This window comes from Hesperophylax consimilis, chromosome 7, assembly GCF_061612785.1.
Source record: "Hesperophylax consimilis isolate HC1 chromosome 7, BYU_Hcon_1.0, whole genome shotgun sequence".
Classification (NCBI taxonomy): Eukaryota; Metazoa; Arthropoda; class Insecta; order Trichoptera; family Limnephilidae; genus Hesperophylax; species Hesperophylax consimilis.
Window position 1 is genome coordinate 5,812,509 of NC_142842.1, and position 15,873 is coordinate 5,828,381.

The 15,873-nt window shown below is 35.2% G+C and overlaps 1 protein-coding gene across 2 annotated transcripts in view; it reads right to left on the reverse strand.

Annotated features, from left to right (window-relative positions):
* LOC149422208 (dual specificity protein phosphatase 22-B) overlaps positions 1-15,873 on the reverse strand; it is a 228,845-nt gene that overhangs the window by 57,574 nt on the left and 155,398 nt on the right. For both annotated transcript variants that reach the window (XM_089633661.1, XM_089633660.1), the window contains exon 3: positions 4,775-4,899. In XM_089633661.1, coding sequence (XP_089489787.1) covers positions 4,775-4,899 — 125 coding nt within the window. The remainder of the gene's footprint in view (positions 1-4,774; positions 4,900-15,873) is intronic.

A 15,873-nucleotide genomic window follows, 5' to 3' on the forward strand; every position in this document is an offset into this window, starting at 1 on the left:
TTACATAATACCTGAGTGTCTATCACATTCATTTTACACAACCAAATGTAAAAATGCATCACTAACCCAAAATAGGGTTATAAGCCCGTCAGGCAACACTTTTTAGGGAGCATAGCAACCCTCACTTATCACTGACTCTACTTCTCCTTAGGAGATAAGAAAACACTTTGTCGATGTTTCTACCTAATCTACCTAACTAGGTCGTATGGGGGTATCCATAAGAGAACAGAGCAGTTAATGAAAATACACAATCTTAATTCAACAAGAGTGTTAAGCAGTCAACAACCATCGCATAAGAATGTAGCTAAAGTAATAGAGTATACAGCCATCAATATATAACGTGCAATCGTGTTAAGTGATATGCAACAATTATTAGTGCAGTGATCTATGTATACGTCCAACAGTAACGAAGTCGTAATCGATATTGTTATGAAACAACTTATGGTTTTCTCTGTAAACCGTTGTTCAACAAAGTTGATAATAGTAAGTCTCGCAGGACAATACCAACAAGTATGTAATACAAACTTATAATATTCATAATATGAATTCTATAACAATAGGAAAGGAACATCCCAGGTTACTTACATGATAGCAAGATTTAATACAAAAAAAAATACAAAAATTCATAAATTGAAACATTAATTGTAACAAGTAACACCAGTGTATTTACAGACATAACTGATGAGAAGTAAATGGATCAACAATAAATAAAATTAACGTTTATCGAGAAAAATTTGACTCAGAACATAAGGAAAGGTCTCAGTACATCTCCCCATGTTCTGGTCTTAAGGTTAAATATAAGAAAATATGATTCGAGGATCAACATATCAACGAAGTGGCTTAAAATGTGGAAGGATCGGTGGTGGGATATCGTTCCACATTATAAGTCAGAACCGTACTTATAAAGGAAAACAAGGAAGTTATGTCTCGTTTCATCAGCAATAAAGCGAACAGCTCCATTTTATCACTAGGAGATTAAATGTTCAGTGCACCGCTTGGTGCAGTCTTTAATATATTTTCAGGACCCATCAAGACATTTACTGTAAAACAATGACAAAAATATCCGTTTACATATTAATGATGAAACGAGAACAACCAGTGTTCAAGCACGTAATTTGTAGACAATGCTTCTTTGTTTTCACCATCATGAAACGAAAGAGACAGTGGGAATGTAACTCCTTACATTTCAAGATGTTATATCCTAACACATACTACATTTTAAGGTATATTAGCCAATTTCATTATACAAAATTCATAATATTTTTAAATGAGTGTTCATTTGTTCACTTAGAGTCTGTTGTGTACTTAAGTTTAAGTAAATAACTAAATTATTACTGAGTGAATGGCACGAACTTTTTGATACATATATTAGAATGAATGAGATTTTTTATATAATGAATGTGCTTGACTTTGTTTATGAGTGGCTCTTTTCATGAGCATAACGTACGACAATATAAAGGCGTGCATGTTTATAAGTGAGACTTGTTATATTTGAGAATAATAGCGTGATTTCCAATAAATCACTACAAATAGTATCGTGTGAAAGAGAACATACAACTCGATTTTAAATAGAGTTTATGAATTTTATGTGTTAAGTGTCGTGTTAGGGTTGATCATCAACCTCCAAGAACAACCCGAACCACTCACACATATATCTCACTACGAAATACTAACGTACGTACATAGATCAGAGGACAACAGGCCTTTCGCCTCCTGCAGGAAAAACCGTCCACAGGCAACGAATCCCCCGCCTTCCAACTGATGATGCAGTACAGTGTTCCGTACTTGAACCAGCAGCCCAAGTATAATGATCAGACAGCAAGCTTCTCTCGCCCTCTGTCTGTCATGTCTGGTGAACGTGATCGACTCCGGATCGATCCGTTGCGTTTGGGGTACAAACCCATCCTCACCATTCGGAACTCATGGACCTAATGGATGGCGAGTTGATACCAGGACCCAGTTGATCAGACCGAATATACCTCCATCAACTCCCTCCAATGATAACGTTACGTCATCGTCCATACCACAAAAAAAAAAATTGTGATTTTTTTTTTTTTTTCCTTAATTCTCCAAGTCTGACACGTCGCGTGTAAATTGTCCATTATTTCAAAAATTGATAGTAAATATCGAATTATTTCTTGTGTCACCGTTGACATTTACTTTATTGAACTTAATTTCAAAACAATTATCTAAATTGTTATTATGAATGATGATGATGATGATGCCCTTGATTTAGAAATAACAAGATGTTCTTTTCTTGTTTATAAGATAAAAACCTTGATAAATAAGGTAAAAAAAAATATATATATATTTTGTGGCAACCTTGAAAAAATTTGTGGCAACCTTGATAAAATATATGTGGCAACCTTGATAAAATATTTGTGGCAATTTTGAAAAAAATTGTGGCAACCTTGAAAAAATTTGTGGCAACCTTGATAAAATATTTATTTCTTTTGCCAGCCCTGGTTTTTCCGTACTATTATTATTTATTCTCGTATTAAATCCACACGAGAATAAAAAAAAGAATCACTTTTCAAAATGAAAACAATTACCTAATTAGAATATACATTTTTTATTTGAAATTATTTGCTATTAACCCATGCTATGAACTAATGGCAATGAACCGACTCCCGTTACTTCGATATGCGTTGTTATTTGTGTATAATAATATTCAGTTGTCAACTGCATTAATGAATAAACATGTTTCAATTTATTATTTAACGGCACCATAAAGGAGGAATGATCCCTAACATTCACACAATTCCTTAAAACAACGCACATAAGAAATTCATACAATCATGCGATAACAATTTCACTTTTGTCACTTTTACAGTTATCGGGTTAACATTTAACAAACAAGGTTAACATTTTAGGTTATGTATCAGAGCTCCAAGAGAACAAAATAACCCTAAACCATCCAAAAAAAAACATAATCCTGACACACGACTTACGCCGTATTTTTATTAAAAACGCGGGCAGCCAATTGTTAAGCAGGTTTGACCTAGGGTACAAATAATAATTGTATAAACTTTGTTCGGTAGAACGCGCCAATCTAGGTTAAAATTAATCACCTAGAATGTTTATACTTAATGATCTCAGGTGTGAAGGTTCGCAACCAAGGTCGCGTGTCAGAATCCTGTTTTGTTCTTAGGGATGGTCTTACATAGTAAATAAAATAAAAAGCGGTGCATAGTATGTTATTACATGTATTGAGAAACATTTATAAAATTATACATTTTGGACTTACCCCAAGACCGACCTGTATCCGTAATCATAATCTACTCTACGAGAGCGAATCACTACGTCTCCTATTACTGAACACTGTGTCTTCTTATTGGCGAAGCGACGGAACGTCCCCCAGACTCCATCCAGCGGCTGACGTGACCCCGTGAAGCGTGGATCGGGCCTCCGAAAGGGGCAGGAATATATCTCCCGGCCACATCCACGATCTCCAGCTAATAACGCGGATGTATCCGGGTTCTGAGGATGCTGCAACTTAGGCCAGTAGCTTTCTCTCGGCCGCCGGCCACGTGCGGTCAGTATTCCCAAACATCACACGTCCAAAATAACGAGGCTCCCGCTTGACGGTTTTGCGTAAGCCGAATTTAGGATTGAATATAATTTCATCTCACGCCGGATGGGACAATTATTTACGGATTACCGCTGTCGGCTGATTACCGGATTACGATTGTCGCGTGGTTCGCTCGTACACCATTTCTTTCAAAGAAATCACCATTACCCACATCGGGAATGGTTGTTTAACAGGTTGCGGAAAAGAATCCCGTCGTGCCCGAAGCAAACTCGCATTTTACGGTACAAAAGAAAGAATGGAATCCATCCATACAACTAATTACTCCGAAATAAAAATCACCGTGACTGTCAGCTGTGCAGTTCACGATCCCACGCGTTGACTGCCCAGCTAAGAAGTGTTTTTTTCTTTTTTGTTTCCGCCCGGGTTCAGATGTTAAATTTTAAATTAAAATTCGAAATTTTACTAAAACTAATACCAGCGACAATCGCCCAGTTCCTAACTAGGTTAGAGAATCGGCGAGGATAAATGTGATGATGCAGAATAAATTAATGAATAAAATATTAAAACAGAAGGAGTCTAGCCCTGCATCATAACACTATTTCCAAAATTGAGAGAAAAGTCTCTCGATAATTAATGTATTAAGTAGCATTTAAAGAAACACTGTGAACTTCTTCATACCTATAACATGTTAAATAACAGAACCAGACGTATTTTTTATAATTTTCGAAGCATACTTAGCGATTTTCTGTCGGTGGGATTTCATTTTAAGTACTTTTTCAACTCGGCAAATGTGTAAAGATTATCTTAAAAATAACGGTGACCGTATTACTCATCAAAAATAAAATACAACACTTATTTAAAAAGTGATATAAAGTCATAAAAAGAGATGAAACAAAAATTAATAGGTTATGTAAGACTTTTTATCACTTTTTAAAGGTGTGTTAAATTGTCGTTGTGCTGAGTTATCATGGAACCAAAAGAAGACTTTTTAGGGCTTAAAGATTTAAAATTTTCAAGGGAATTATTTTGTAATTCGAAAGAAAGAAATTTGGAATGCGGGTATGTTCTACTCGAGATATTTAATAAAAAGATTTGATTAAAATTTTAAAACCAAAGAACGATATTTTTTAGAATGCGAAGCAACCTATCGCTTCATCTGAAAAAAAAAACGATTCCTACTGAATGTATCTATAGTTTTGGGCTAGGTAGTATAAAGTGTACAGTGTGCGGAGTAGCACTCACCAGTGAATAAGGACGCAGCCCTCCCGCAACCGCGCCGAGTGGATGAAGTCGTTACACAGGGAGAAGTACTGCGACACGTTCTGGTCCGGAGAGTCGGATGCCATCACGCACAGGTAGTGCTTGTCCTGAAACAACGAAAATAATAAATACTTTATTTTAAGGTACTTGGCTGTATTTAATTGTACAATATTAGTACTTGTATTAAATTGGTGCAAAAGTCCACATTCGATTTCCCAGGGCAGTAGCTTTGTTTGAAAATACAAATAATTATTATAACACAATTATTCCGCGTTCTTGCGGATTATTATAGCGATCCACGGTTTTTCAACGTGTGTTTTGCTTCAGTTTACTTCATAAATGAAAGCATCTGCATAGGGTGATGACTTTTGCGCCACCATTTAAAAATAGTGGATACACAAAAGTGTCGTATATAAAAGTAGGTGAAAGAACACCATTCAGATCAAAATGTTAATTGGTATGGCAATAACCGTGTCTAGTAACTAAATCTGAATAGTCAGGTACCTATCTACTTCCCAACCTTCCCTTACACATCTCCTTTCTCTCCCCACTACATTCAACCTAATAACATATCTACCCCAATTAGGGGTTCACCATAGTGCTATTGGCTCCAGACAATTGGGAGAAGTTGGTTATGCGAAATTAAGATTAAAAATATTGTTTTAAATTAGATTCACAAAGTCTACGTATTACTTTGAAAAGCTTGAAAAGTTTTAATTGGTAGGTTATTTCAAGGACTTTACCATCCAGCTAACATGTATGTATTACCTGAATAAGAAGCTTTTAAAGTAAATAATTGAAATCGCTGGAAAAACTTTTCAAACAAATCCCGTCCAACAAACTAATCTAAACAAAACTCACGATTCAAATACAAAAACCATTAAAGATCGAGAAGAGCGCGTATCTAAACATCAGTATTCCAGAGATGTTGTTGTCTCTCGTAAAACTTTACTGTTTGACAACACTGACGACACTGTAGTAGTGCTGTATCAACATATAACTAGCGGTTGGAATTAAAAATAACATCTAGAAGTCAGCAACTCCCAACGAGGAACATTTGCGTCAACAGTTATTATTATAGCGACTATTTAAACATTCTACACACAAAATATGATAGAGAATATATGTATAGTAAATTGTAATTCTTAGTCCGAAATCTTCACTGGCTGAAGTGTCCTGAAAGGATCCAGTACAAGCTATGCTGGATGGTGTTTAAAGCTATCAACGAAATGGCGCCACCGTATATTACTGAGCTATGCATTCCGGAAAATACTGGTCTAAGGCAGTCAAGTCTTAGATCGGCGACATCATCTGCAATTGGAAGGTTGAAAGACCCTAAGCGAAATCCGAACACTAAGTTTGGTGATCGTGCATTTGGAGTATCCGGCCCTAAGGCTTGGAATAACTTCCTATGGAATTGAGATGTATAACCAGCCCAACAGAATTTAGATCCAAACTAAAAACTCACTTTTTCAGACACTCATTTCCATAAATCCGCCATTCTATCCAAATATTTATTTTTTTTATACTGTAATTGTTACATTATCTAGCGATTCCGTTCATTCAATTTTTCTATTGACTTGCTTACCAATGGACAATGGCCAATATCAGCGGGAACATAACAAGTCAATCGGTTTAATTGTTGGCAAATGAATCATCTAAATGCGTTTAAGATTGACGATTGATTTTATTCATTAATTTCACTCATTTAACATATATATCCAGCTAACAATAAAATACCCTAATATAATAGAACTTCCTTCTTCTTCTGGCGTTAGTAAGATTAGATTGTTAATATTAATTTTAGTTGTAAGTTGCTAAATATGTAAATACTCGTATATATGTCGCTACGTCGCTAGGATAGTAGTTATAGGCCTTAGTCGTAAGTCACTAGATATAAGTCTTAGAGATAAGTCAGTAGTTCTAGTATTAACTATTTAAGAAATATATTTTTACAGCGCCCTTGAGGTGATTTCTCACGAAAACAGCGCTATATAAATTAGCCAAATATTATTATTATTATTATTCTCACTAGGGGGACCTGTATTGAGGCGGACTAAAGTTATTCATTTCTATTTTATTTGTTTTCTATGTCGTTTTTATTGTTTTTTTCGGAAATTTTTCGTTAATCTCTTACAGCCAGATAGTTTTTTATTCTTGATTTGTAATCATTCAAATTTTCTATTCGCTTTAATTAATAAATTAACATATCAGCAACGGCGGGTAAACTGGAACGCTCGAATCAGCCGTTGGTGCTAGTGAGTCGGCGGTCATGCTGTCAGTCTTTGTCAATTTCTAAGCCGTGACGAAAGTTTTTTTACAAAAGTTTATTGACAATTGTAATTAAAAAGTCTCAATGTTATATTGTCCCTTTGTGGTCCTCGAGAACCTCTGGACATAGGTGAACAGTTGTAAAATAGTGGATTTTGCCTTAAAAATAGATAAATATACATTGATAAAAAAGCTCGTATTTGTAAAAAACATTTAGTTCTATCAGACAAAGTGATGCTTCTGGAATCTGTTAAAATTATAAAATAAAAAATAACACTACGAGCGGTTTCCATACATTTAAAGAGGAACAAATAATGTTTCATTTAGCCCAGCTCTCCATCTCAATTACACTAGCCTGACATCGTACATTTACATCCCATCTGAATTTTATAAACACAGTTTTTTATTAGAAATTTAAGCCCCGATTGTGCAAATATTCACACTCTTGTGCTATTATTTATTCTATGGATACGAGTACAGTATAATTTGAGCAAAATGATAATTTAACAGCAATGTAAATATAAACAAGCGCGAGTAAACTCACTTTCAAAACTTAACTTAAAACGCTACCTAACTTCCCAATTTTCTGCCTCGAAAAAACCGTTTGTAAATTGTAATTTCTATCGTGCGCCAGCAACATGAAATGAAACATTAAAACTTATTTCTCAAACTGTTCTGGTAAAAGTATATGTACACGCGTTGATAGGAAAATAATCTGAAATGAGGTTAAATCCTTTTTTCCAATTACTATAGCATTTCTATTTCTCAATTGCTTGACACTCCAACCACCAAATTTATCAACCGTTTTTTTTAAATGGCCATAAATACATCTTCTCAATCGTTTCACATAGCATTGTCATGTAAATGACCGCCAACCTCAATGGCGCCATCTGCTTCGAATTTTACAAATTACCTTCCAATACCTATGAATATTATTCAACAAAACGCAACGCAGTATGTGACTACCTATGTATTGCTTTAGCAGTCTTGGCGACAAATATATAATCTGGGTGAAATCGCGAACGATATTATGTATAATTCGGAAAGGTCTTTTGGATGTGTACATTCCTACTAGATGTCTTAGTGGATTTTCCGATCCAGTACGACCGATACGTAGAAAACATCAAGCAACTACACCGGTGGCAAGTAAAATAGTTATTGTCATTATAACAGATCCAAGTCCCAACAGTTAGCACTCCCGTAACTAATTGCTTACAAACTCTGATCCAGTAACTATAAAAATTGCCAACCAACCACTCTAATATGTATCAGATTACATCTATCTTGGACAAATAATATCACACAAAGATCAAACCACTAAATAAATCGAGCGAAGAGTAGCAAATGGATGGAAGAAATACTGGTCTTTGAAAGAAGTCTTGAAATCCAAGGAACTAAGTATGCAAATAAAAAGGAAAGTCTTCAACACGTGTATAATTCCAGTCATCACCTATGGATGCGAAACTTGGGCACTCACCAAACGTCACAGAAAAAAGTTGGAACGCTGCCAGAGAGCCATGGAGAGAAGTTTGACAGAAATAAAAAAACAGGACAGAGTGAGATGTAGCAAAATAAGGGAGATAACTAATGTTGTCGATATAGTTACCCGAATAGACCAACAAAAATGGAGATGGACAGGTCATATGATCCGAGACCCACAAGAGAAATGGTGTAAAAATGTCACTGACTGGTATCCCAGAGATGGCAAGAGAAGTAGAGGACGTCAACACATGAGATGACGACCGATAAGACGACTTAAAACTCACAGCTGGACATCAATGGAGAAGAGTAGCGCGTGACAGGTCCTAATGGAAATTGTTAGAGGAGGCCTATGCCAAGAGGAAAACTGAGCTTCGGGATATATTATAACAAACAAAACATTTCTTATATTAATATACTTTTGGGAATTGGTAGTGAGACAATGTAAGATATGGATGTTGTTGTTGTAGTGTTTATTAAGAGTCAGGATAATACATTTATTGAGTCAGTTGCCGTGACGAGGAGATGATGTAGGACAGATGTTGAATACTCCGGTTGCTGCGATGATGTGGTGGTCAAGCGCGGGTCAGTGAGTCGACGCCGGGCGCTGGTGACCGGGACTCGATGAAGGTCAGGCACTGGCGAAGAACGTAGGTCTTCAGGCACTCCAGTGCTGACGAGACTGCCAAAGGTGCGGTGGACCTTGTAGGCAGTTGAACGGGCGCGGTGTGACCAGTGAGGAAGCTGCGTGTCCTCGTGGTGGTCATGATGCGTGGAAGAAGCGCTGGTCAGAGACGCTGGGACCAGGGCGCTTGTAATCCGAGTAGCGCTTGCCAGGGACGACGATCCGGACAAGGCGCTAAGATGATGTCCCGATAGAGTCCATGATGGTACGGGCGAAGCCGGGTATGTGTCCTTTGCGGAGGGGCGCAGGGCCCCCCAGTTGTCACTCGTGAGATTAGTAAATCGTTGGCGGCAGATTGATGACTGACTGACTACTGACTTGAGGTGAAGAAGGATCGAAGCGTGACGTGGGGGGAACCGGCCATGGTGGCCGATTCCTCCATTACGCTGAGTCGGAGATCTCGAGTAGGATGATGTCGCGTGGAACTTGTTGACTGGAGTGATGTGGTATGAAGACCGATGATGACTGACTGATGTACTTAGGTCCTCCACCGCTTATATAGCTGCCGATTCCTTTGTTCTCGTCTGGCACGGGTTGGAGTAGCGTCTGGACTTCGAACCCGCAGAACTGCTGACTCGGTTTATTGTCTGGGCGTTTGCATCACCCTATATGCAAGTCAGCAGTCTACGTATGATGGTACCGATATTACTATTGAAGTCTCGAAAGAATAATTGCTGTCTCGGCTGTTTTAACACATGCCGTCTGGTTATGATTTTGATGACTCTAGGAGCGGTGACATAACCGCTACATACTTAACAGAAGTTCAGAATAAAAGGCTTTTTTTTTTTTAACTTTTTTTTTTTTTTTTTTTTTTTTTAAACTTCCGATTTAGTTGTCCGGGTTAAGTCTTCCCCAAAGGAAAAACTTAACCCTTCCACTCACTTTTCCACAAATGATCAGCTAGTCAATCAACACTATGTAAGTGCATTATATAAGTAAAATAAATACAAAACAATACAAGAACAACAACACGTCAAATCACCAGATATCAAATGGGAAAAAAAAATTCACCGTCTCCAGATATTTTCATATCAGAGGGTTCGGCTCGGTAGAACTTCTAACAGGGCCTATAAATCCTACTGATCCCTCAACATAAATATTTAAAAAATCTTTTGTTATCCTACATGTATTCAAAATGACCGACTTTTGCATCTTTATATATAAATTTTTTGATAGATCTAATACGCCTAAATTTTTAATTAGAGAGCTAGGTATAATGCCAGTAGCCGAAATAACGAATGGTAATATTTTTATAGTCTGAGAATGCCAAATTCTTTTTATTTCATTTCCTAAATATTATTTTTTAAACTTCCGATTTAGTTGTCCGGGTTAAGTCTTCCCCAAAGGAAAAACTTAACCCTTCCACTCACTTTTCCACAAATGATCAGCTAGTCAATCAACACTATGTAAGTGCATTATATAAGTAAAATAAATACAAAACAATACAAGAACAACAACACGTCAAATCACCAGATATCAAATGGGAAAAAAAATTCACCGTCTCCAGATATTTTCATATCAGAGGGTTCGGCTCGGTAGAACTTCTAACAGGGCCTATAAATCCTACTGATCCCTCAACATAAATATTTAAAAAATCTTTTGTTATCCTACATGTATTCAAAATGACCGACTTTTGCATCTTTATATATAAATTTTTTGATAGATCTAATACGCCTAAATTTTTAATTAGAGAGCTAGGTATAATGCCAGTAGCCGAAATAACGAATGGTAATATTTTTATAGTCTGAGAATGCCAAATTCTTTTTATTTCATTTCCTAAATCTGTGTATTTTCTTATTTTTTCACTAACAGATTTTTGAATTTGTTATTATTTTTTTTTTTTTTTTTTTTTTTTTTTAAACTTCCGATTTAGTTGTCCGGGTTAAGTCTTCCCCAAAGGAAAAACTTAACCCTTCCACTCACTTTTCCACAAATGATCAGCTAGTCAATCAACACTATGTAAGTGCATTATATAAGTAAAATAAATACAAAACAATACAAGAACAACAACACGTCAAATCACCAGATATCAAATGGGAAAAAAAAAAAATTCACCGTCTCCAGATATTTTCATATCAGAGGGTTCGGCTCGGTAGAACTTCTAACAGGGCCTATAAATCCTACTGATCCCTCAACATAAATATTTAAAAAATCTTTTGTTATCCTACATGTATTCAAAATGACCGACTTTTGCATCTTTATATATAAATTTTTTGATAGATCTAATACGCCTAAATTTTTAATTAGAGAGCTAGGTATAATGCCAGTAGCCGAAATAACGAATGGTAATATTTTTATAGTCTGAGAATGCCAAATTCTTTTTATTTCATTTCCTAAATCTGTGTATTTTCTTATTTTTTCACTAACAGATTTTTGAATATTACAGGAATTTGGAATAGCAACATCAATGATATAAGTTATTTTTTTAATTTTGTCATGTAAAACTATATCGGGTCTATTATGACTAATCGCTCGGTCTGTTAGTATAGTTTTATCATAATATATTTTATAAAATTCGTTTTCTAAAAATGAATTTGGTTCGTATTCATAATATGGTACTACATTACGGCAGTCAATCAAGTTATGTTTAATTACCAAATTTTGGTGAATTATTTTTAAAACTTGATTGTGCCTAAATGTATACTCGGACGGTGCTAATATAGAACATCCCGATATAATATGTTCTATAGTTTCTGGAAAAGCCAAACATTTTCTACACAAATCATCAATTTGATTTGTATCTTTGATTATATGCTTTCTATAATTTTTAGTATTAATGACTCTATCCTGAATTGCAAGCATAAATCCTTCTATTTCTGCGCTCAACTCTCCAATACTCAACCATTTGTTTGACTTAATTTTGTCAACATACGTTTGGTTGAGATAATTGAAGTGTTTTGCGTGTAAAATTTTATTTGACCAGGAATCTAATAATTCCTGGTTGGGATTTATAAAAATGTTGGCATTCTCATCGTATAAATTTAAAGGTGTAATATTTCTATCTGCCTTGCAAATTATTTTGTGCATTTCTGAGCTATGAGCTTTCCTATGGAAAAAAGTTCTTAGCATTTCTACCTGATTATGTTTCAAAGAAGTTATTTTGACTATACCTCTACCTCCTAAATTTCTAGGTAAATTAACTCGTTCTATAGCTGAATTTGGATGATGGCAATTAAACTTTGTTAGCGTAGTTCTAATTAATCTTTCTAAGTTATCTAAATCTGTATTAGACCATTTAATTATGCCAAATGAGTACGTTAATAGAGGTATTGCCCAAGTATTTATTGCTTTTACTAAATTTTTAGCAGATAGATTGCATTTTAAAATTTTCCTTATCCTAGTTTGAAATTTAATCCTAATATCATTTTTAATACTACTATGGTCTAATCTATTTGATTGTGGGTATCCTAAATACTTATAAACCTCATCCCTTTTCATACTAGTAATTTGGAAATTTCTAAATATACTCTCGTCCCCATCTACAATTTTGCCTTTCTCTATATGGATCGTTCTACATTTATCTAAACCAAATGTCATTTTGATATCATCTGAAAAGTTTTTAACTACCTCGATCATTTTCTCTAAATTTTGTTCAGAATTCGAAAATAATTTTATATCATCCATAAATAATAAATGCGAAATTGTACTACTCTCCCTTGTATTACCCTTAACTTTTATTCCAAACTTGCTTTTAATTAACATTTTAGATAGAGGATTCAATGCTAAGCAAAACCAAAGAGGACTCAATGAGTCTCCTTGAAAAATCCCTCTTTTAATTGAAATGCCCGGTATTACTATTTTCTTACCTTTTAAATTGATAAGTAAATTGGTATTCCAAAAGGACATAATGTTTTCCAAAAAGCTAATAATAATGGGGTTAATTTTATATATTTTTAATACTTTGATCAGCCACGAGTGCGGGACACTATCGAAAGCCTTTTGGTAGTCTATATAGCAAGTATGTAAATTACGTTTTCGAGTTTGAATCTGTTTTAGAATTACAGAATCGATAACTAATTGTTCTTTACATCCCATATGTTTTCTGCGACAACCTTTTTGTTGTTCAGATAAAATATTTTTTTCATCTAAATGAGTATATATTAAATCTGTTAAACAAGAGGTTAAAATTTTGTATATTGTCGGTAAACATGTAATGGGTCTGTACTGAGAAGGATTATTAATATTTTCGCTTTTGGGTAACATATAAGTAATACCCTTAGTTAGAAAATTTGGAAAATTTTGAGGTTGACTGACAAATTTTGAAAGATTTTTTGCCAAAAGAGGATGTAAAGTAGTCAGACGTTTGTACCAAAAATTATGTATCCAATCGCAACCCGTGGCTTTCCAATTATGAGTATTTTTAATAATTTTGGTTAACAATTCAACCGATATATTAGAAAAACTCATTTGTTCAATGCCTGAAAAATTGAGTTCTTCATTTTCTATCCATGGAGTTGACTCGTTATGTTTTATTATTATTATTATTATTATATTTATGATTTTTTAGTTTCACATCAAGCCCCTGCGTTCCCAATTTCTGCCGATGACATGTTTCTTTTTAACTCTAAAAGTTTTTAAATTACAAAAAAAATAGTTTTGAAGATATCTATACACTTGTTATGCCGAAACGTTAATTATATGAAATTCCCCTATAAAAAAAGATCGAAAAGTAAGCTCCGAAAATTATTAGTGACACGTTTTTTCTGTTATTTAATATATTATAGGTATATATTATAGGCAAAATAACAGTGTATTTTTAAGTGCAACTAAATCTTTTGTCGAGAGATTTCGGCTCTAGCGCGCGCTCCCTCTAACATCCGTATTTACTTATCTCCCTTTCAAATCATCTTTGAACACTTACTACGGGGCCTTAACGTCGGAGTTATTTTCAACGGTTATATTCAACAGTTTACTGGATTGACGTTTATTGGATTGTAATAAACGCCCAGTACTAGTTTGTACGAATTTACTTCGGGCAACAAGTAAAACGTCCATTACCAATAATAATAGTGATTGCTAAAATAATCACAAAGCGAAGTAAGTAAGTAACAATTGAAGAAATGAAAGAACGGATTAAAAAGGCTTCGAAGGAGAATATATTAAGTGAGACGAACAGAAGGCCACCTCGAATGTGTCTGGAAGTTAATGGGGTAGAAATTAAACTGTTTTCACAAGCAATATAATCACTTTCAGCTCGATAGACACAGTCAAAATGTTGCGTGAGTAAAATTTCAAATCTTTGAAGCGTTAATTAATATTAATTTTAGAATAATTATTTTTCAAATCCTTGCAGTCGAGATCGCAAGTTACTTCTTTGTGGTTCTGATTTTGAGAATTCATTACTTATTTTTAATCTTTATTTATACGTGCGATAGAAATATAGGCCAGTGCAATTAGCGCCAAAAAGGGGGTCGCGATCGAAGTAATTCCGGTAGTCCCAATTTTTTTATATGTTATATAAACTGATCCCCTGATGTAAAATCTGATTTTCCGACCTTGGCGCACCTGTGCTCGCGCCGCCATTTTGAAAAAACTGGCCGAAATCGGGCCAAAATCTAGTTTTTCCAAAATATGTCATTTCCAATGCAAATTTCGGCTAAAGCATTTTGACAAGTATAATAGAACATAAAATAACCTACAACTTTTGTAATTAAAAATTTCTTCTATCTCTAATAGGTACCGAGGTAGAAAGTCGTAAAGGTGCGTATATTTTTGAAAAAACAAGTTTTTTGAGCGACTAAGTTTGGTTTTTTATAAATACCTCGTTTCCGGTGGAATTTCATGAAAATTTTATTGATACCAATTATGTAGAACATAAAATTTCAAAAAAAGCTGTGCCGTTTTTATGTTTATATAGTTTTTTACCGATATAAAGAATAAACAAATCCAGGTAGGTACGCACAGAAAATCTATCACGGTTTATTATCACATTATTAGATTTTTTTTGCATTTTTAAATACAAACATCTATAAATTTATTATAGGGCACTTCGGTATGGGGGGGGCTACCCCCCACCCTTCTACTCCTCCCCTCTGGTTCCCTTCAGTTGCCGCGTGTCACGTCTTGAGCCTGGAGCGGAGCTTCACAGCGTCAGTGTCACAGCAGCGTTCAGTGCGAAATGATTCAGTGCAATCGAGTATGAAAGATTTACAAAAGAGGGCTACTTTACGATCCGACGGTCTCATAAATTTTGGTCAGGGATTTGGTCTGACATGACCATCGAACAAACTCTGATGAGATCGATGAAAACATCTGGAGGTTTGACCCAAGGACGGGGAATCACAGACAGTTCCATCCTTCGTTGGACTGCTGGATTCGTTTATCTGCATAACATTTGTGAGGGTATCGAGTCATTTTGTGGGATTGAATCAGGAATGTCAGAGCAACATGTAGAGATGAGGCCTGCAAGAATTAAGAGGGATGATCGAGACGTTCAAACTCTCATTGATTGGTTTGCTTGCCATGAACCATTTCCTAAAACAAACGTGATTATGTCTATTAGCAGTGGCACAATCGGGGATAGCAAAGTCACTTGTCACATGGCTGAAAAGATGGGGAAATTAGCTATGTCTAAAGTTATCAACAAGAACTTTGGAAACCTACACTTAAAACGTAATGATGCAATAGTTTCTCTTGCGGCGGTGAC